The sequence below is a fragment of the Haliotis asinina genome, chromosome 13 (assembly GCF_037392515.1).
Source record: "Haliotis asinina isolate JCU_RB_2024 chromosome 13, JCU_Hal_asi_v2, whole genome shotgun sequence".
NCBI lineage: Eukaryota > Metazoa > Mollusca > Gastropoda > Lepetellida > Haliotidae > Haliotis > Haliotis asinina.
Genome location: NC_090292.1, coordinates 7,501,516 through 7,525,129, shown reverse-complemented (window position 1 = coordinate 7,525,129; position 23,614 = coordinate 7,501,516). Strand labels below are relative to the sequence as shown.

The window sequence follows — 23,614 nt, the reverse complement described above, 5'->3', positions numbered from 1 at the left end:
AAGCCAGCTTTTGTACTGTCCATGATTATTTTCGCCTTTGGCCCAGTGCAGAAAGACTTTTCAGTTTCTTCAGGAGAATATCTCGCACCCAACTTCCTGTGTCTAGAGAAGTGCATTTTGGTAAAAATATCTCAGCTTTTACTCATGATGCTTTTATCCATATCCAAGTCATTTTAAGCATGTACATTTTGACCTTACGATTGATTTGCATGATCAAAGACAAGACTCAAATGGAAGCGTTTCTATCAAAGTGGCGAAAACTGCCAGAAGGGCATTGCATGCTTGTATCTGCAGGTCACATGACCGAGGTTAGGCCCAGGCGATGAACACAGAAGATGGCTCTGTTCTGCTCAGCTCCTAAGACTTTACGGGGACAGTTGATTTATTTCAATTCTAAATAATGAATGAAGGAAAAGAAACATGTTATTTCTTTCAAGTGTCTGTTTGTGTAGCGAGGCTGGTAGTTTTTAGGGTTGTATTTGTTCAGAGACTGGTGTAATCTTTGGCCGCTGAGGAAGACATAATGAAAGGAAACATATTTCTTTTGATTTTGTGTTTCAAAAAGGAATAGAAAATGTGTTGGAACGTCTAGGGTGGCATGAATTTAACTGGGAGAGTGTGTCAGGGCAACATGGTGATGTGTGAGAGAGGGATCTATTGGGATAGATTCCCCATGGTGTGTGGTGGCAAGTTAACTGTGTCTTACTGTCCAGATGTGATTATTGAAACAGCTTAAAGAACACCACATGGGTCATGCGTTAGATTCCCTTACACACATTTCTCACCTTGGCAGTTCCTTGTATTTAACCTGCTACAATATATAAATGGCTTTTCTCCATTGGCAGTCTTAGATCAGGGCAATCTTACATCAAGACACCCTCATTGGCAATGTTAGATCAGGACACCCGCAGTGGCAGGCTCCCATCAGGATGCCATCACTGGCAATCTTACATCATCATAGCATCACGGGCAATTTTACATCATGACGCAGTTACTGACAAGCTATAGCTAGCATTCTCCCACAGGGTTGATCATCACAAACTATCTCTCCTCATGGCTAACCATTGGCAATGTTAGATCAGGACACCCGCAGTGGCAGGCTCCCATCAGGATGCCATCACTGGCAATCTTACATCATCATAGCATCACGGGCAATTTTACATCATGACGCAGTTACTGACAAGCTATAGCTAGCATTCTCCCACAGGGTTGATCATCACAAACTATCTCTCCTCATGGCTAACCATAGCTTGCAATCCCCCTATAGTGCTGGTCATCACACACAATCCTTTCTCAGATCCGGCCATGGCTTGCAATCCTTCCTCAGGGCATAGCTAGCAATCCAACATCACTCTGCAGGCTTCACCGAGTCCCCACTGACTGGCCCCGTCAAGCTTACACACATCATTACCACAACACAAATGGAAGCTTTTCCTTTTCAACCCTTCAACTCTCCACAACAAACAGTTGTGCATGACTGGTTGGAAGCCCCTATGTCACCGGGCGTCTTGTTCTGTCGACTTCCCCTGCTGTGTGCGTGTAGCCTGGTGTCTTACAAGAGAAAAAGATCAATACGGAATCAATCAGCATCATTGATCGTCAGCATTCACTAATGGTGATGTAGTGGTGATCGAGGTCAATATCACCTCTCTTCCACACAGGGGGGACAGGTCCTTGGAGGCAATGATAGAGACGGTACATGCAGTGTGAGGAGCTCCTGTGGTCCAGTCAGACAATCCTGTTGCCATGTACCTTTTGACACAAGGGGACACTGTCACTTTAACTGAACTGTCATGGTTGTGATGTAGTTGTTCTTGAGGTCACTTAGGTACAACTACAGGAGCTTAATGAATATCAGATGGACCCTTTGGAGTCATCAGTTGGCACCCATTTTGACCACTTATTGTATAATTTGTGTGTAAAGCATGGGGTAGCCTCGTTGTTAAACAGTTTGCTTGTGATGCCAAAGGCACGGGCTCAATTCTCCACATAGGAACAAAGTTTAAGCCCCTTTTAGGTCTCCTCATTTGCAGTTGGGTAGCCCAGTGGTTAAAACTTCGCTCGTCATGCCAAACATCTGGGTTTGATTCCCATCATGGGTACGAGGTGCAAGGTCGAATTTTGGTGTCCCTTTTGGTGATATTGCTGAAATATTGTTGAAAGTAGCATAAAACCTCACTCTCACTCACTCACTCACTCAGGCGTCCCAGCAGTGATATTACTTAATTACTGGCTCATAATAAACCCATACTAGTGATTAGCAAAACTGGAAAATTGTCAACTGCATAAAACTCCCTTCACTCACTTGTCTATTGGTATGGTTAGACTTGCATTTACACGTTCAACGGGGAACGTCTGTGGTTCTACGTCATCCCATCAGAGCTTCCATCCTGATTGATTTTGTTCCCATCAATATCTGCCATTCATGTGATTTCCCCCTTGTGTCAACACTGCTGATGATGCTGGATGTAGGTGTTGCCCTGTCTGTTCAGCACCGAAATTTCTAAAGACAGCCCATCAATATATCAAAGATAGAGAACTTATTTCACTGTCTGTACTATTTGACTGTCGGAATTCCAGGGTGATCTTCATGATTGGGTGTAGCAGGATCATGATATAAAATTAGCTGGCTGACTTGGCAAAGTATGTTGTATCTGCGGGGCTTGTTTACCCTGTTAAAGGAAGCGTCCGTTGTGAGACACTGCCCCCTCGTGTTATTTCTCAAGCATGAAATATATTGGCCTTATGATGTGCAAGTACCTGTGGCCTGAAAATGGATGATTTCTAAGCCTATGTATAAAACAGCATGACTGAATAACTTTAGTTTGTGTTGATGTGGAATGTTTGGCGGTGCGTTGTCCAATGAACTCGTTGGGAACCTCAGACAATCTCGAAGCATGTTAGCTTGGTAACGACTGCCTACTCCTCCTATGTTGGAAGAGCTCGCTAGGCCGTTTGCTCGAGCTTACATGTCAGCCTGCAAGCGATACATCACATTTTCATCAAATTGATTTCTAAAATGGCTGTCTGTTGCCATTGAGGACTACCATTATACCATCTTTCTGATGGGTGATGGATTCGCAGACCGACAGACCACGGTCTAAACCAGCTATCAGCTCCCAGTCCGTGCTTGGCAGTGGGTGTGCACGAGATGGGGCCATTAGAACCCCTGTATGGGTCCTGCAACATGGCCATGCATGTGTGAGAGTGTGTGTGCATTCTCTGCAGCCATGTTGGAGCATTAATCAAACTGTCATCGTCATACCATAACAGGCACTCTCCAGACTCAATGTAATTACGAGGCACCGGAATTATTTTTTCAAGATTACGAGACTAAAAATTTGCTTCTTCAGAACACCAATAATCGTTAGTCCCAATTACATACATTTGGAGCCTGGTCTTTTTAGATAATCAGTGACCCTAAATAATGGGTACACCTGTGTTATTTGTACACATATAGATAGTACACCTCACTAACAAGTACATTGAATCTCATCCATGAGTGTGAAGTGATGCACAGAAAGGAGGACAGTCAACTTATTTTTGATGAGGAACATGTTTCAAAGATTTATCAGGTTATGTTTTGGTATGTCCTTACTCCTTCACCAGGAGCCATATACTTTAGTTCTTTATAAAAAGGATCATGAAATCTGTAAGTACTCTTTTTAAAATATCAGCCAGTATAATATGCGACACTCATCCATCGTAAGTTGAGTAAGCTTGTAATGTAAGGAAAAACAATGTAAGTGCATGCCATGCCTTGTTTAAGTCATTCTTGCCACAGATCGGTGACTCCATATAAGGTAGCAGTGGTATCGATATAGACATTGTTATGCTACCAGTATTCAGCATCATACTGGCATTCAGTATTAAAGCCTCTTTTTGTGTTGAAGTATTCAACACGACCTAGTCTTTCAGAATAAATGGCTCCATCAGTGCATTAACCCTCCAAATGATCACAGGGATGTAATAAACACAAACAGTCTTGACAACGCTGACCTTGGCAGAACATTGTAAACATTGCCAGATCAGCTGGTGCAGACTGGAAGTTGTAGTCAGCTGGTGATGCCATCACACCTCAGTATGAAGAATGTGTTTACTTATCGGAATGTATTAATGTTCACGTGATTGTTCGTCAATACTTCTGTCATCTTCTGGACAGCTGAAGATGGTGGTGTTGTGATTTGTGAAATGTGTTCTAGTCTCAGGGGAAGTTTTGAACCTGCTACTGATTTGAGTGAAAATGTAGGAATGTATATTTTTATCGTTGGACAGTCTGAACACTTGCTGTGATAATCATTTAAGAATGTTTTTGTACTTGTTCCAGATAGGAAGCCTCATTTAGTTTGTTTGGAAAGTGTTTAATACATGATGCTCAGCTTGTGTTTGTAAAATGTTTATGAATGGATACTTACGCATCTCTTGCTGCAACAGATGCCTAGTGAGTCAGTCAGTTGAAGTTTTGGTGTCTTTGAAAAAAAACTTCTGCCTGTATGGCAACGTTACGATTGGTTCAGTTGTTTGTCATCATTGGTGCAAGGAATTCCCATGAAGAATGAAATCGTACTCTCTGTCAAGGCATTATCAACCTGGAAATAGGTCAGTTCTAGGCAATCAAAATTAGCCTTTTGACGGTACAGTTATTTTACATCAGTTTTAATCTGATCTTGTATACATTCTGACCAGCTGCGTCAGGAATGGTATTTCGAGAATGGACGCATGTGAAGTGAGTAAGTGATTTTATGCTGCTTTTAGCAGTAATCGTACAGTATCACAAAAATGACGCCAATATGAGCTTCTCACATGGGAATCAATCTGGACCTTTGGCATGACGAACAAACACTTTAACCATCTGGCTACCCTTCTGCTGATGTTAAACAGCAGATCACCCAATGACTGACACCTCTTACTGATATAATGGAGAATATATATAAGTGAGTTGTAACACGAGAAATGTTTCTTCATTTTTATATCCACGAGTTTAATGAAGGGACGATAAGGGAAGGTGAAATATAAGTTGTTCAGTTCCCTACTTGTGTGTATAAAATAAATAAAATAATAATAATAAATAAAAATAACTTATCAGCATGTTTAGGGATTATCACCGTTTCTGTGTTTTAATTCATGAATATTCATGATGCTTTCCTTCTTTTACAGGTAAGTGAGCCGAGTTCCAGGTGTCAGTTGTTGCTGTGTGGAATTGGTCATGCTGATGTGATGTCAACAGTCTGGTAATCTGTATGTGAAAGGGTACCCGGTGGGATGAGATGGGGATTGTATTGGTTTGTCAGGACATGTTTGGGGGAGATATTTGATGTATTGAAAGAATACAATTATGGTCAGGCTGCCAGATTTGTTTATGTAATCCATACGCTATAATCAGCCTTATAATCTAGTTCAATCTGGCAATAATTGGCTATCGGCAATAAGAGAAACCTTCCCAGTATCACACTGGGCAGCTATTAGACTGTCTGGTCTGTGACTGGATGTGCAGCAGACCATGGCAGCGGGGTTGAGGATGATGCTGCTAATTGTAGTTAATGATCAGGGTCTCTGTAGAGGTTGTAATGGGTTAGCTGAAGGTATCTGGATGTTGTGTTATCCTCAACTTATGGCACACTATGGGTGCAGTTCAATATTGCAGGTGCTTCTTTATGTTTTGTAGTTCAGTACATTCTTCACACATGCCGCAGGTCCCCTCCTGGCAGTATATGTACAGTTCTGTTCTGGTCCTATGCTTTTCATGCCAAAGACTTGGGTATGATTCCACACACTGGTACAATGTGTGAAACCCATTTCTAGTGGCCCCTTCAGTGATATTGCTGGAGAATTGCTAAACTTGGTGCTTAACTAAATTCACTCAGTGTGACTTGTAGATATGTAGTGGTGGTAGTAATTGTAGTGTTTTTGTTCATCACGCCATGATTTGTGTTCAACACAGTGTAGCCTTTGTCCAAGCCCTGCAGTATTTATCAGGGGACATTTAGTCAAACCAGTCACCAATTACCAGTGAAGGAATTCAGGAAAGCAGGGTTGAAACGCACATCTGTTTGTCAAATCAATGGACGTCCCTTTGTATAATACTGTATCACTCTTCTAAAGGACAAATAGTGTGCCTACTTTTTTTTCACAGTGATAAAGAAAACAGTAACGTAGCTCTTCTGGGCAGAGAAATAAAAATGTTGACACACAGGTCCTGTGGGAGAAATGAGAAAGGAAAATTTGACAAACTGACGATTCTGTGTGAGTGAAAAGAAGGCGCCCTGGTGGCGAGGGTAGAGTTGTGATTGAATTAATACGCCCATGTCGAGCAAGAAAAACACAGGTCTAATCCATCTAATGCATTTTTAATGATGAGAGTAATGGAAGATCACGGAGACACTTAGTATCACACAAATTGCAAAGCAGACGCGTTTTGGAGTCTGTCATTATTTTAACTGTGAGTAAAGATGTCTAGCATTCATAGGAGAGAGCATATGCTGTGCACTTGCAGAAAAGAAAGACAACTTTAAAGTTTTTGAATTCTTTGACTTTTGTGTTGTAGACTTTTAAAAAATTCAAATTTTGGGCTGGAAATGATTTTTATTTCATTGATTAGAGTAATATTTAAATGAGTCCACTGAAATTTATGTCAGCAGTAAATCTGATAAATGCTTGATACCTGGGATGGGTGTCATGATATGATAGTTTCTGCAACTGTGGATGGAGTAAGTCTAGCAGAAGTTTATTGTCAGTAGCTAAGGATGGTGGACGTCTGTGACAACAGTTTATTGTCAGTAGCTAAGGATGGTGGACATCTGTGCCAACAGTTTATTGTCAGTAGCTAAGGATGGTGGACGTCTATGCCAACAGTTTATTGTCAGTAGCTAAGGATGGTGGACGTCTATGCCAACAGTTTATTGTCAGTAGCTAAGGATGGTGGACATCTATGCCAACAGTTTATTGTCAGTAGCTAAGGATGGTGGACGTCTATGCCAACAGTTTATTGTCAGTAGCTAGGGATGGTGGACGTCTATGCCAACAGTTTATTGTCAGTAGCTAAGGATGGTGGACATCTATGCCAACAGTTTATTGTCAGTAGCTAAGGATGGTGGACGTCTATGCCAACAGTTTATTGTCAGTAGCTAAGGATGGTGGACATCTGTGCCAACAGTTTATTGTCAGTAGCTAAGGATGGTGGACGTCTGTGCCAACAGTTTATTGTCAGTAGCTAAGGATGGTGGACATCTGTGCCAACAGTTTATTGTCAGTAGCTAGGGATGGTGGACGTCTATGCCAACAGTTTATTGTCAGTAGCTGAGGATGGTGGACATCTGTGCCAACAGTTTATTGTCAGTAGCTAGGGATGGCGGATGTCTATGCCAACAGTTTATTGTCAGTAGCTAGGGATGGCGGATGTCTGTGCCAACAGTTTATTGTCAGTAGCTGAGGATGGTGGACGTCTATGCCAACAGTTTATTGACAGTAGCTGTGGATGCCTGCTTGCTCATTCAAATAGTTTTGTAAACAACTGACTTTATTTCCACAACATAACTTAACCCATTGGTGCTAAAATATGACTCAAATTGATTTCCCTTATTTAAAAAACTGATATTTTTTCCAAAGCAGAAATCTGTCAATCAATTTCAACAGAAGCTCAACAAAAGGAATAGTCTATACTGAACTGTGTTTATGCTGGTTAAACTACCATGTTATACACAGGTCAATACTCCGCAACACGTTGCCCATGAACACTAGAGATTAATGCCCACATGTTACAAGTTTGAAATGGGCCTATTTCAATCATTAAAAACATAGGTGAAAGAGAGTGCTTAAACCCCACTGTTTGGCAACCATTCCGGTACATGAAATCATAACCTCGACATCTTCCCACATCGAAGCAGCTGTTGTCCTCATCTGCATCACCGTCCAAACTTGTCCGACAGGAAGATGATCAAGCACGGCAAGACGTCCGAACAAGGACCCATTTGCAATGCATACAAGTTATATTGAAAATCGGTTGGTCTATCGTTAATCAAACCCCCTTTTATCGCTATAAGGAGATCATTAAAGGGCAATATTTCAGTGCAGCAGCTGTTCTGGGAGATGGGAGTCCATGCACCAGCTTGCTGGGGTAATGGCTGTTTAGTTATTCAGCTGTGCATAGTCTAGATGGCGTATATCTCGTCATGATGACTTTGGTGTTAACTAGCACTGGTTGTTGCTGATCTTCACACAGATACAGCAAGTGTTGGTGTAAAACATCCGCGATGGTGACATTTGTGTTTCCTGATAAGTTCAATGATACTGTGAGTGCAGGATTTAGTGCAAACAATTAAATGAAATTAATCAGAGGAAATTAATTCATTTCTGTATCTATGTAGACAGTGGGTGGGGAATGTAGAATCTTGTCCAGTGTTTTCATTCACACCTTCCCCCTTGGCAAAGCAAACACTTACACCAGCCATCTTGATTTGGTTGAGTTGAACTGGTCCTGCTGACACAGCGTTGGCCTGGAGACCTGATGGTTGTAGGTTTGATCCCACTGAACCTATCTTACCAAACACTTACACCAGCCATCTTGCTTTGGTAGAGTCTTATTGGTCATAGTGACACAGCATTGACCTGGAGACCTGATAGTTCTGTGTTAATAATAGTAAAGTATGGTACTGGTTCTGGGCTTTAAGGGAATAAAGCAAGGAGTGTTGCTCATTCTATCAACCTCTGCGGCACTGTACCGCCACTGGTGCTGACCAATCAAGATCAATATAGAATAAGTGTGAGCATCCCATGCTTGTTGTTCCAGGCATCTCCATGTAGATGGGGAACAGGGTTGGTGGTCAGGCTGTTGGCATAAGTGTATCAGAATTCAGAGGTTGAGGCTCATGTCAATCACTTGATTGGTTGGTCTACTCTTGATTGTCAACAGGCCGCCTCAATATTACTGGAACATTGATGAATGCAGCATCACGTGTTGCTCACAGCATCAGTCATGGCTGATGTGTCACACATATTGTCATCACCATCTATTGGTTGTGTAAATTTGTGGGGCACCCGTCTCTCACATTGGGACTGTTGTGTGTCACACACCATCTACTGGTTGTGTGAGTTTGTGGGAGCACCTGTCTTTAACATGGGAGGATACTGATGCTGATGTAGGTAATAGGATTATTGGGGACAGGCTACATAATCTGCCTGATGCCCCGCAGACATGAGCAATAATCAATAGTCTTACATAACTCTACATCAGGAGGCACCATTTGATCACCTCCACCCACCATTCTCCACCATGTCCACACTTTAAACGGTGCTGTCATATGGCTGGAATAATGGAATATTGAGTGACAACAGACTCGACCACTCCTTTCTTACTGATTCACCCCTCTCCTACACATCATTCCCTTTGTCCTACATGTCCCACACACCCCCATACCTCGTCAGCATAACCCTCACCCACCCACCCTTGCCACCCTCCTAACCAGGCCACGAGAGACCCCTGCCATCTCGTACCTGGGCCAAGCCTAAACCCTGCCACCCTACTAACTGAGTCACGACGAAACCCTGCTACCCTTCAACCCCTGCCACCCTCAGAACCAGGCCATGATAAAACCCTGCCACCCTCCAAACCCAGCCATGACGAAACCCTAACCCCCTCCAACCTCTGTTGCCTGCATTCAAACACACTAACCGATCAGTTAATTATGCTAGCTTACTTTACAAACTCCTCAATGACGGTGCTCACACCTACTGCGTTACTCAGCGTTGAAGTCTGGGGTTTTCAGCAAACGTTTTTATCAGCTATGGAAGGTTAATAATATCTTGATAAAGTAATCTGCCAGGTAAAACAAACACGGTGTTGACAGTCTGTTTGCCTCCCTTGTAAAGCTGTCAGCATAAGCTGGTACTGATACATCATGCTTAGAAACAAATTCTCTCAGTGATGGAATGTGTACAAGATCATTGATGAATTGGTCATTACCTTGATAACTGTAAAAATAAAAATAAAAAGTAAAAAATGTAAAAACTATAAGATGAAGACACTGATGCATGATATGTCATTTAAAAACTTGAGCTGTACCAAATGATTTACTGTGTGTTAGTTTTTTAAAGGAATTTCAGGATGTTTTTGCTTAAAAGATATTAATATGGTTTAGCATTTTTATGAGAAACATGTGCCCTTTAAAATGAATTGCCCCATGGCAGATTTTTGTATATTTAAAAAGTCATTTAATATTTTAAATAACCCAAACATATTAAGTGTCATGTTGAAGAGAATTACTTGACTTTACCCAACAGGTGTTGATATATTTTGTTAGCTACAAGAAAAGCAAGCCAAAAGTGCTAGTTATGACTTTCAGAGATTAATCACCAACTATAATTTCTTCAGCTTAACGGACATGAATGGAAGCGTAATTGTGATGGGGCATCTGTCTGTTATTGATGATCATGGGTTTTGCAGCCAATTTTGCTTGTAATCATTTCTTGATATTTGAGATAATCCTTACAGTTTAACATCCCCAATTCTTTTTGAACTAATTTTCTGTCCTTTTACCCAAACGTTCCTTCAAGGACTTGGTTGACACATGTCATTGTATACTAGATTAATGCTCAGGTTGTTGATCAGTGGATTGTCTGGTCCAGTCTTTTTAACGCATGTGGCAGTGTTTAGGCGTGAAGGGCTGTCTGTAGATAACACATATTTTTAATGCATATGGTTATGTTTAGGCGTGAAGGGTTGTCTGTTGATAACACATATTTTTAACGCATATGGCAATGTTTAGGTGTGAAGGGTACTGTTAATAAACACAATCTTGTATAACTGACAGTCTTGTGTAACCAACACAATCTTATATAACTGGCAGTCTTGTGTAACCACAACAATCTCGTATAACCGACACATTCTTGTATTTCCGACACATTCTTGTGTATCCAACATGTTCTTGTATAACTGACACAATCTTGCATAACTGACATGCTTTCATTTAATCAAGACAAGTGTAACATAACTGTAACATTGAGGTGCAAACTCAACTCATTCGCTCACAAATGACTTCACTGTAGATGAAACCTTAATATGTTTATATGCTTTGAGAGGCATTGTTTAGAAGTTGGGGAGCAATGTAAGGACAAGCTTTATGAATTAATAAAGAAGTTGTTAATCCACAAAACTTGTCCTTATACACAAGGACGTACTGTACATGAGAGAGAAAATAATTATTGAGGCTTTCAAATGAAACATTAAGTCAGGTGATTGTATCTTGTGATGCTCAGAACTCCAATATTAATTACTGGATTAAATCTACGTATCAAATAATTCTCATTCCATAACCTTTACAGTACAATCTTTTAAGATCATTAAAGCTACTCTGAGTTCTACAATAAAGAAAGAGTGTACATGGCAACAGTTATAAGGTGATATTTTTTGTGTTTTTTTTTGTTTTTTGTTTTTTTTCATCAATTGAATTTCAACCAGGCTGGTGAAAGAAAGAAACTTTACATTTGATGTCGATGAAATAAAATTGATGATGCAATCAGCCTCTTGCTAATCGAAAGATGCAAGACATTTTGCAAACGGTAATCCGGTGTGCATTTGGTGAGCTCACTGCATCATAAATCAGAGAGATTTATCTCAAGATAGATGGAGCTCTTAGCAAGACCGCTTGAGACAAAATTTGTAAGCTGTCAACTTGAGTGAAACTTGGCTTTGGGTTTGTGATCATTCACTGAATCGTGAGGGTGCATGCTAAGAGAAATATTTCTCTTTTGGAGTGAGATTGTGTCTGGTTTGACAGTAGTGGGTAAATCATTCCTGTGTAGGTGTGTGTGCCTTGATGGTTTACGAGGAAGAAGGAATGGACTCCCTCCATCTTCAGTTCACTATAGTAACATTTGCAACTGAAGTATTATTTTGAAAAGGGTAGCTGTATATACTTCGCTGTGAATTTGATAAAATGTCTTTTGCTTTTATTTCTTTGTATATATTTTCATAACTTTTTATATAATTCTTTGAAATTTTTGTCTGTAATTTTCCAATTGAACGTAGTGTAGAAGTGGGGTTGCCCAGTGGTTAGTTTGTTCACTCGTCACGATGAAGGTTTCCTTGATGGGTTCCGTGTGTGTCTTTCTCTGTAATTTTACTCTAGCATTGCTGAAAGTGCAGTAAAACAATACCTACTCACTCAAGTTGAAACTTCAGTTTGGTTTGGTTGGACCTGCCAGGTGGATATACTTTGTTTTTAATTTGCAATCTTGGGCTCAATTCCCAATAATGTGTCACTGATAACAGGTTGTGATACTTACATTTGTATGTGATAAGTGCATTTAATATTATGTATAAATTGTCCTTTTCACAGTTACACTGAAATATTGCCAATGTGACATAAAGTATTAAGTGGTTCAGTTATATGTTGTGTCCTGTTGTGTTATAGAAACTTCTTTCAATTCTTTTGCCATTTGCAATGTCAAGGTAACCAGGGGACATAACTCTGTTTATGTACTCTAGAAGCATTGTGGGACATTCACTCTACCCACTATTTTCATTTGGCCCTTTATTGAAAGAGGCAATAACGGATTTTGAAATCTTTTAGAATTTGGGTTTGCAGGTTTACTTGATAGTAACATCAGTAGATGTGGATATTGTGTGTTAAATACAAGGAAATCTTCCTAGTTATTGGCTGAAAATAGACTGCTGAGAATAATATTTCTCAATGACCTTGATCCAGATTGACAGATCATTACAACCCATTGATAAGTGCTGGTGTGCTCAAATATTTTTGTTTCATTTTGACCATTTGGTAATGAACACATCTGGAAATGATATGCGATCTGTTTACGCAGTTTGAACGGCAAATGAAACTTTGACAGAGTATGAAAGATGAAATGGAGTTTCTACTTGTCAAATTGTTTGTGTAATTAACTTGTATCGATTGAGTTGCCCTTTGTAAAAAGTATCTTGATGTGTGAAGGAAATAGATTATGGTCTTGTGTCAAAAATTCTTGAAAATAACTCAATCCCTGGTACCTGGACTGAAAGCTTTTCCACACTTCTGAAATACTGGATTAAACGAAGATAGGTACATACACATGAAGGTGAGTATGACTGATTTTATGTTGAAACTTACAACAACCAATTAGAATTATTTTTAAGCAATTGTGGCATTATAGAATTTTCAGAACTCTGGTGAAGATCGATTTTATACGAGAATTAGTTAAACCTCTTGTAGTTAATTTAGGGACTAATGTTTTATATTTCTATTTTCCTCTGGAACAAGGTGGTTGTAACCAGTGGCTTCTGCTGGTCAAATTCTCTGCAAGGAGGATCGATTGAAAACAAATTAAATTAAAGTTGCATCGATTTGCCTAAATGGATTTTGTACAGCATCGAAATATTTGGATTTTAGGTGGGAGCTCCATAATTGTCTTGAACTGTTTTCCACACAACTGTTATTTGTTAACCTGATGCATAATTTGTGTGGCAGTCGGCTCAGTATGCTTCATTAAGTCAGCATATTTAGAATAGTTATCAGTTAGATATTGTAATGACCTTTCATTGATCAAAGACTACCCTCCGTTTGAAGGAAAAAGCCCTTTATGTTGTCTTAACCACATGATCGATTAATGATTTTGATTTCTGGACCTTAAACTTCTTTGTTAACTCATATGGACGACATTATAATTAAGATTTAATTCAGCACAAAAACTAGGGTGTTTTTTGGTCACTTAAAGACATTTGCTTGTACCACGTCATCAAGAACACAGGTCATAAAATGTACGGAAAACTCCTCCATACTGGCTCCATCTCCAAGCTGCCACAGCCAAAATGATTTAGTCGGTTGTCGTGAAGGAGTACAATAAATCTTGGCTAAACTCTGGTGTAACAGTGTTAGAATGCACATCATCTCCTTGTCGTGTCAGGAGTAACAGACTGTCTTCCTGAATACTATCTCCAGCAGATATGTACACTTGCTTCAGGAACAGACGTTTTAGACGTGTAATATATATACATAGAACGTCAAGCACATCAGCCGTGACTGATTTTGGTGTTTGCTTAAGGGGACATCAAGACGTTTTGATAAAAACCAATGGCATTCGAGGCTTTGGCTCGGCACCTTTCCTTCAATATTGCTATTGATTCAGCAATTCTGGCCCAAATTGAACAAGAACCCCTGCACGCATTCAGGCAACTCCTGTGGAAATTTGGCTGGGTACACGGAGGGTGCCTGCCTGTCCCTGATTGCTATAAGCCATGATGGAGGAATATGAAGGATTAACTGGGGGGTTTGTCAGCGGGCAGTGTGAGCCCTCCAGGCCTAATTTCCGTTTTCGCTAACCGACCATATTTGACAGGATAAAATCCAGGGAACTTCGGAGTCAAATGTGGATGCTTGGTCCAAATCCTGACATTGTCGTCTCAAGTCGTATTCTGTTTGAGTTTTCTGCAATTATATCCCACAATGCACTTTGTTTGGTGTTGGCAGTTTGGCAGTGTGAGGTGTATTAATACTCCCTCCAAGGACACTGTGGCGGAGTGGGTTTAATGAAATTATTACAGATGAGAAGGAATGCGATTGTCAATGTAACTTGCAATCTGGTTGGCTGTTTAATATCGCATAGTGCTGTTTGGATAGGTGTGGTGTGTGGTCGCTTGAGACTGGTTAATTATGTTCGAACTTGGCTGATTTGGAAGACTCAGTCTGGATTAACAGGCTTCCGGGTAATTATCCAGAATAATAAGGATGATATTATTGACAACTATGGTGATGGTGGTGGTGATGAAGATGAAGAAAAGAAAACATAATACTGAATATTTTGTAGGTGAGGTGCCTGTTGTTACCCGATTTCATCCAGTTTGTCATTGAGAACATTCAGGAAGTACTGAAATGATATTTGTTGGAGTGAACAGTTTACATTCTTGCAACTCAACAGCCATTAATATGTTCATTTCTTATCTCACTGATATATACAACTATCAGGTTCATTTCAGGAGTAACTTAAATACACATGTTTCGAAATCAGGTCAACATGGGTGTAATTCACAGGTCAGGGCTCTTTGTTTTTCTTGTCATTAGTCTACAAAAATAAGAAAGAAAACTGTGAAGGAATGGTTTCGAGGGAAATCAAAGGTTTACAAAAACTTATTCACATCATAGACTTATTCATTAGTAATATGCAATAATATCTGCAGTAACGCAGTGCGGTTAGTCTTGAGAGTATGCCCTTGACGAGTCTGCAACACAAACTTTGTGTTTCCACCAGTTTGAAAGAGACCTGTTGCCTTGACGATGATTGACAGGTGAAATTGATTCAACCGTCGTCAATGCTTCCTTCTTCCTTCAGTATATAGACATGCTACATACATTAACCCTCTACCCGCCAACTCATTGGGGAGAATATTTTCCAAGTAATCCCGGTTTTTGCTATGCTGTGGGGGGGTATGCATCAGAATTATGTGTGACATTTGCCAAAAAGTTCTTAAGGCAATGAAGAAAGTTCAAACCTTGTCACCATGCTGAGAATGTCTTTGCTGTTTATATCTTAAAGGGTTAAGAAAAGGATGAGCTGAAATCAATTTGGTTTTGGAATCACGACACTCATTATGCCTTTGTCCTGTTCTCGTCACTTGCGAACGGCAATTTGAATAAAATTGACGACTTTTTCTCATTAAAACCTCCAATGTGGAACTGAATGACATTCGGGTTTTTGGGGACATGGTTGTAAAAGCTTTTAAGTTTCTGTTGATTGTTGAGTTGACTGCTTGCAAATATAAAACTAATGATGTCTTGTTTCAACTCCTGTCAATGTATGGGGAGATTTCATATTCTGAACATCACCAGTGTGTGGATACTTTACCTTAACATAACCAGTGTATAGGTATTTTACCTTAACATCACCAGTTGGTAGATTCTTTACTTTAACATCATCAGAAGGCAGTATGGATATAATGCATTATAAACATCACCAGAAAGCTTTGAGTTGATATGTGAAATATGTTGATTTGTTTCAGGTATTCTTAAAACTTTGCTCAAGGTTACTTCTCTGATATTAACATTTGTCAAAGCTGTTTATCTTGATGGTACAGGCGTCGCTCACTCACTCACTCATTCACTCACTCCTGTTGGGGTATAGCAGCAGGGCGGTTCAGTCAGATCGACATGTGCAGAGCACAGCTCTACAGGACATGAATTGAGGAATAAAAACAGTTTGCAGTATGCAATCATTATGAACGTTACAAGGACCTTTTCGTGTCCATTAAAACTCCTCCTTGTCAGAGTAGAGTCCATTTTCAAAGATTTCTCATATTTTTCAGTTCGCTGATGGTGTATTCCTGTTGCAACACTGGTTTAATCATAGATTCTTTCATGTGGTTCTGGGGTCTTTGATTCATTGGAGCCTTATAATCGGTCTTTGTAAATTTACCAAGCCCCAATTATTACCACCTGTGTGTAACTGGCCGACCACGAGCACTTCATCTTGTCGTTATAACGATCATCGATGTCTCATTTCCGTCCAAAATGATCCTTCGCTCCTCATATTGTCCTTTTTGGGATGACAAAATATTCCCCTTCGATTAAGTTGTCAAATTATGAAATTTTGATGGATATCTGTTGGCCTTCAAGCCACACAGAATGAATGTAATCACTTTGAACTGTGCTCCCTCACAGCTCGTACTAATAAAAAATTCAAAGATCTTTCCTTCTTAACAGTTTGAACTTTTTGGTTTGAAGACATAGAAAGTTTTTTTTTTAACTTTGATCAGTTCTAATTGACTATTGCAATTTGACAAAGAGCACGTTTACTGAAAGTGTATACAGTAATTGTTAATTGTTCAGGGGAATTAACATTGAAAGTATTCTTCTTAGATTTCAATAATATGTCTCTGCACATTTCTCAGTGTAAAGCTGTGTCACCCTCAGATATCTCTCAACTTTCCCCACCACATTGTGTGTGTGATGAATCAGTTAATGCATTTTTTGTCAGGAATTTTCACTCATTGAAAGGTATATTTTTTCAAGTTTCAAATTTTGAAGTGAAATTAAGAACAATTGAACTAATTTTCAAAAGACATTTGTCTCTCACTTGATAGGTTATAAAGACTGTGATCATTTTTCCCCACAATACAAATGGTAGCTCACCCGACAGGAGATTAGATGCAGCATTGAATTAGATTAGAAAAAATCTCTTTATACCTTCGCTCAGATTTTTCCACTCTGAAAATTCCTGTATAGTGTGATAATTAGATGGTGCAGGATTGTTCTTTGGAAATAATTAACATTACCAGGTTCTGATAGACCTTGCCGTGTCTAACTATATTCCGATTCCTTCACAGCAGGGTGTAAATTGATTATCGTAACTTCGGCGGTTGACTTCGGCAGTGTTTTCTGTCAGCCTCAACGTCCCTGCCAGTGTTGATGCTGCGCCAGGCTCTCTATAGTAAATTGCAGCCATAACTCCAGAAAGTCCTGTCTAACTGGTGAGGCCATGTTTTGATGACTCGACCATACTGAGGCACGTGCTTCTTGGAACTGGGACCAGCTGCCCGCCGGGAGTAAAATTGAGATTTTATTGGTGATAGCAATTTCCAGCCACCTCATGCAGCCATTGTTTCTATTTTAAGTTGATCTGGTCAAGATACTTTGTTTAGACAATTTCCGTTTATTGCCAAGTCTGGTGGAGTTTTGGCAGGAGGCTCATCTGAAGGGGTCTGCTCGATGTTTATTCCTGTATAAACTCCCTGCACAGAATGGAGCAGTTTGGAGCCCGGGGAAACAATCTGTGCTGTGTTAGTGAGAGATATAAGAGTCAGCTTGGGGATGTATAAGTCATTAGCCAATGTCCATTCTCAGGGATTGTAATCTTCTTTTTAAATGAAAACTAGGGTTTTAGTCTCTGGTGTAATTGTAAGCATCACAGGGGATGGCTGGACTATGCCTGACATGATCAGCCTGTAGGGACAGCAGACAGTGTCTGTGACACAAAAGATATGTATTTTGTATGTCATGAAAGGTAGTATGTTGGTGTCATGTGTGTCATAAGAGCTGGTGACACAGACAGAATGTGTTTTGTATGTCATGTGAGGTAGTATTGTTGGACAGTGTCGTGTCCATCAGGAGCTTGTCATGCAAACAGAATGTGTCTGGTATGTCATGAGAGGTCGTACTGGGTATGTCAGACAGTGTCGTCTGAGTCGTAACAGCTTGTCATGGAAACAGAATGTTTTGTATGTCATGAGAGGTAGTATGTCAAATAGTGTTGCCTGAGTCATAACAGCTTGTCATGCAGACAGAATGTGTTTTCAGTGATTATAAGTAATTGGTAGTGCCACCGTTCATATGTCACTGCTAAGATTGAAATGACACAGTTTTTTTTTTCTGCTTGCCCTTATGGCACACTTGATTTGTTTGCAAAAGTGATGTTATGAATAATGACTAATCATCAATGTCTTTTCAAAGTTTGAGGTCAGTGAATAAACAAAAATACGTACATAGCACTGTTTTATTACTCATTATGACATTAATGTTATAATTACAACTTTGACATTCACTTCAAGTCATGAATGTTTTGAAGTTCATTTTAATAGACCATGAAATTATGGCGCACCTGAAAAAGGAAATGGCACATTTCCCATGAGGCACACTTGAAAACAAAAAGAATTTCGATCCCTGGCCTTGTATGTCACAAAAATAACTAACAGTACTGATACAATGAATTGTTTCCTAGTTTCAGGAACCTCCTGTACATGTAACAAACTTTGGATAGTTTGAACTGAAATTTGTGGTTAGCTGATTATAAAATAAACTGATTTGTATCTATGAAACTTATATATCTTTCTGTATGTTTACATTTGTTTTGTTTCTCCATGACATGAGGTGAGGTTTCTTGCAACACGTGTTTTAACAGAGACTTTTTGTATCTGCAGGTGCGGACACTCTTCGTCAGTGGACTACCCATGGATGCAAAACCAAGAGAGCTGTATTTGTTGTTCAGGGCATATAAGGTAACTATAGCAATGTATGACGATGACACTGGGTTATGTCCTGTGTCAAAGATATCCTAGCCCCATGAAGACCAGCACTAGAACTGGTCTTTAGCAAACCATGCTTGTCGTAAAAGGCATTGGAGAGGATTGGGTGGTCAAGCTTGATTTGGTTGACACATTTCATGATGTCCCAGTCGTGAAGATCCATGCTCATGCTGTTGATCACAGGATTGTCTGGTCCAGACTTGATTATTAACAGACTGCCACCATATAGTGGGAAAGTTACTAAGACGACACGCAAACTGGTTCAGACAATCCTGTGATTGACAAAGCAAGAATCAATCAACACATGTTCTAAAATTACCTTGTTGTGATAAGTGAACCATATCTTTGTGTTCAAGTGTCAACACATGCCCGGAATATTGGCATAAAATAACATTTTACAGAGATCCAGTCTGAAAACACCTCAGTGATTATTTGCTGTAATCTGATTTCCAAGTGTATATCAGATTTGATATATCATTGTACAGCCTCTGCTGCATCGATACTTTTGTTATTTGATAGATGACACATTGGTCTTGGATTTGGCGCCATCTCTTATGGTCGGCGCCGTATTGTCGTCTTTGACAATTCTGTCATTTATGATTGTTGGACATGAAGGATATCACATTCTGACATTTATGCAGAAGCGTATAATGAGTTGGATGTGTCAGCGTTACTGCTGCTACCTACGAGGAAATTGTTGAAATAAGACAATGATCAGATAGAACACACTGAAGAGAAACCTCCACTGTAAATACAGCAATTTGACAAATTAACAGGTACTTTTTTTCTGCGAGGACATTTCTTTGTCCAGTTCTACTCGTGTTTAATGTTTGATATCTTTGTGTTTCATTATTATTGGTGAAATTCTGTTTTATAGTATATTCATTGATCTTGTTGTCATGGCGATGATCTATCTGCTGCCGTTTCCTACTTTGATGGACACCATAGTGGAGGCTATTACCTGTTTTGTGTGAACCATTGAGATGTTTCCACGAAAAGGTTTTACCTTCAGGCATGGATTTCAGCAACATCTGTGAAAAACAGCAGTGCCATTGTTGGCAATGATTCACCCATGTCTTGATCAGAGGACATTTTGACAGCTGACTTTCCCAAAGACTGCAACATGTCAGCCCTTTCACAGATCTCTGGTCCTGTGTTGACATTCATGCTGTCGATCACTTATTTGTCTGGGTAGATGTTTCAGCCACAAATGACCAAACAGTCTTATGTTATGCTGGCCATCTATGGATGTTTTGTTCAGGGGTACCTAAGACTGAAGCTGTTTCTTGTAACCATGTGTCATGTAACCAGTGTCTTTGTGACATCTACTCTTTCATAGACCAGTGTTGACATGTTCTCGACCGCTAGTATGACTGTATTGACTTTCATTTCTTCATACATCTGGAACGGAGGGCTGTAAAACAACATTGAATCACTCGAACCACTTTGCTGAACTGACGTGTTTCGATCAGAGGTCACTTGTTGCAATCCTTCCAAAACATGCAAGACCTCTTTTTCAAAAGGTGAACCATTACAGCCTGATGCGGGGCCTTTCACAACCTCCCACTGATGAAATATGCCGGTGACTTCGAGGTTCCTTCCAAAAGTATTGATCTTGAGGACGTGTTTCTATCTGGGACTTGAGCCGCTTGATCACAAATTGCTAATACAATGAGAAAAAATGTGACACAATTTAACGCCTGTTCCACAGGGCCATCCTGAACCAGACCAGCAATTTTCATTTTGTTTTCACAAAATGTAATTCTTTTTAAGTGGTTGTCATTGTTAACACAGTTACCATGACGACCTTTGATAGACAGATGAAGATGAAATGCTGTGTTCCTGAGGAACTATTGTGAAGGTTGAGAATCTCCTTCCGGTGAGGCCGTGCAGCATGTCTTGCTCTAAACAGATTCTGCACCTACTGGATGGACTGTGAATTAAACTGTGCCTGTACTCTGAACGTTGAATTGTTGAAGTTGTCCACGGGAATTTACGTGGAATATTTTTATGTTAGTTGGTTTCATGATAACCAACATGAGGATAAACTCACTCTCGTTGAAGGCCGTAGGCCAATCTATATTCAAATACAGTCATGGCACATCAACGTTCAAATATAGGCATAGACACATATACCTTCAAAGATGGCCACTGGCACATCTGTGTTCAAAGATGGCCACTGGCACATCTGTGTTCAAAGATGGCCACTGGCACATCTGTGTTCAAAGATGGCCACTGTCACATCTGTGTTCAAAGATGGCCATTGGCACATCTGTATCCAAAGATGGTCATAGGCACATCAGCATTCAAATATAGTCATGGACACATCTACATTTAAAGATTGACATAGGCACTTCTACAATCAAATATAGGCATGGACACATCTACATTCAAAGATGGACATGTGGGCTGAGGTGTTTGCAAACACTTTTGCATGCAGATTCTGGGACATGCTTGATATTTGACAAACAGACGCCCATCATTTTCAGTCACGAAGTTGTCATTAATAGGTCACGTCAACTGTTAAAGATGAAGAAAACCAGGAGCATATAATAATTGGTCTCTAACTTCTCGTCGCCTGTCCTGCTACCAATTATATTTCTATGCTGACATCCGTGTGCTTAAATATGTCTAGACCAATTTCCGAGTTTATATTTCTTGAAGCATTATTTGACGTCATGATTGTTCATCAAGACTCTGTTCTAAACTGCTATAGAGCTGATCACGAGCTTGAAATGTTTGCTGGCCGACGTCCCATGTTAAATGAGTCTTTTCAGAAGAATTATTTTGAATATTTGTGTGTGTGAGTTTGGTGCTGTTGGAGAGTGGTCGACTGACTATCTTCATGTATTGGAATTGATTCAGTCGTATGCCCATGAGACAATTACAATTTGCATGACAGCCTTCTCCTGATTTAGTTTTGAGACATTTGAGATTGCTGCTCGCTCATGTGTGTTGCCATGGTGACCATCTTTTTATTGGAATGTTGAAGAGAAAATTCACAATTACAGACTTTGAGTGGATTTCAAGCTTTGATAATAAAAGGTCATTGGGTTACAAATTAATTCAGGTCTCAAAACACTGACAGCTAGTTATTGTTGGTTCTGACAACTTTTGAAGAAACATTAATTATATTTATGTTTGTTTGTGTAGAGAAAAGAACATTCTGTTTTGTTGGTTGCACAAGGTGAGCCTGTGGTATTTTGGAGTGTTTACCTTTAATCTATGCACAAAACTACACCTTGAAGGAAGTGAGGAGTTATGGAGTTGTCTCCCTTTGTTAAGGAATATTTCAAGAGGCTGTAGTGGAAGAAAATGTTAGTTTTCCTTGTTTCACAACAAGGACATTTGCATTAATGGAATTTCCATTATTGATTATTTGCTCCAAAATAATATATACTCAAGTGTATTGCGAATAAATGTCATTGTAAGTTGACTTGAAAAGTTGTTACGTGAAAGTGCACGTCAGGCTTAAAATTATCACCGCACTTTACAGTAATGAGATTCCACCATTTGAAATACTTTTCAGTTTTGTATCGAATACAAATTACACAGGAGAGGAAATGGAAGATGGAAAATTGAAATCTGGAATGAAAAACTCAGCACTGACAAGGCGTTAAAACGAGATCGGACATACGGTTGAAGAAGGGATTAAGTCACATCGTCCCCTGGAGTGCCATTACAGAAACAACGACTATTGATCACATAGCAATAACAACTGGATGGCAATTTTCATATACAATACCCGACAATCAGTGGATTTACGTCTTCCCTCATACATGTTTATGTGGGATCTTCGATTTTAAATATACTCATGGAAACAAATAAGGGTACACATTAAAGTACAGGTGTTCCTATATTTAATTCCTGATTTTCATCCATAGTGCAAATCATACCTTGTGGCGAAACCTGGAAAAGAATAAAGGAACACTTGTACATTCATGTGGTCCTTTATTTGTTTCCATGAGCGTATATGTCACGACATGTTCCACAAAGACATTTCTCATTGTTGGAGACTGGAGAGTCATGAAGAGGACAAACACAGATACCAGGGTCCGCTAATCCAGGATTCATCCCATCACACAGTCCAGTACAGCTCATATGTTTCATGACATCAAGATAAAGCTACAACTTTCAATGCCTTGGTCCCCATCTGCATCAAACCAACATGTTGGGATTCATTTAGAGGCAGCAAACCTGACACACTCACTCATTCAAAATATCCTTTGGACGAATGAGATTGGGAGGTCGAGACCCCAACTCCATGGTGCACTCAAGCTGTCAGCTCTCTCTTTCATTATTTTTTTATTCAACGCTGCACTCAGCAAAATTCAAATTAAATGGCAGCGGTGTGAAAACAATTGAGTCTGGACCAGAGAGTACAGTGATCAACAGCATGAGCATTGATCTACACAAATGGGATAACTCAGGGAGTCTGACCACATGATCCTGTTAGTTGAGTCTCATGACAAGCATGGATTCCTGAAGACCTATTCTAAACCCAGGAAGATGACAAGCATGGGTTGCTGAAGACCAGTTCTAGCCTGGATCCTCATGGGTTTGTCTTCCTTGTTGACAAGAAGTCAGTGTGATTCATCTTTTGTCATTAATACA

The 23,614-nt window shown here is 39.8% G+C and overlaps 1 protein-coding gene across 14 annotated transcripts in view; it reads left to right on the top strand.

Annotated features, from left to right (window-relative positions):
* Positions 1-23,614, top strand: part of LOC137259718 (protein couch potato-like) — a 166,286-nt gene that overhangs the window by 114,279 nt on the left and 28,393 nt on the right. For all 14 annotated transcript variants that reach the window (XM_067797320.1, XM_067797322.1, XM_067797316.1 and 11 more), the window contains exon 2: positions 18,896-18,973. In XM_067797320.1, coding sequence (XP_067653421.1) covers positions 18,896-18,973 — 78 coding nt within the window. The remainder of the gene's footprint in view (positions 1-18,895; positions 18,974-23,614) is intronic.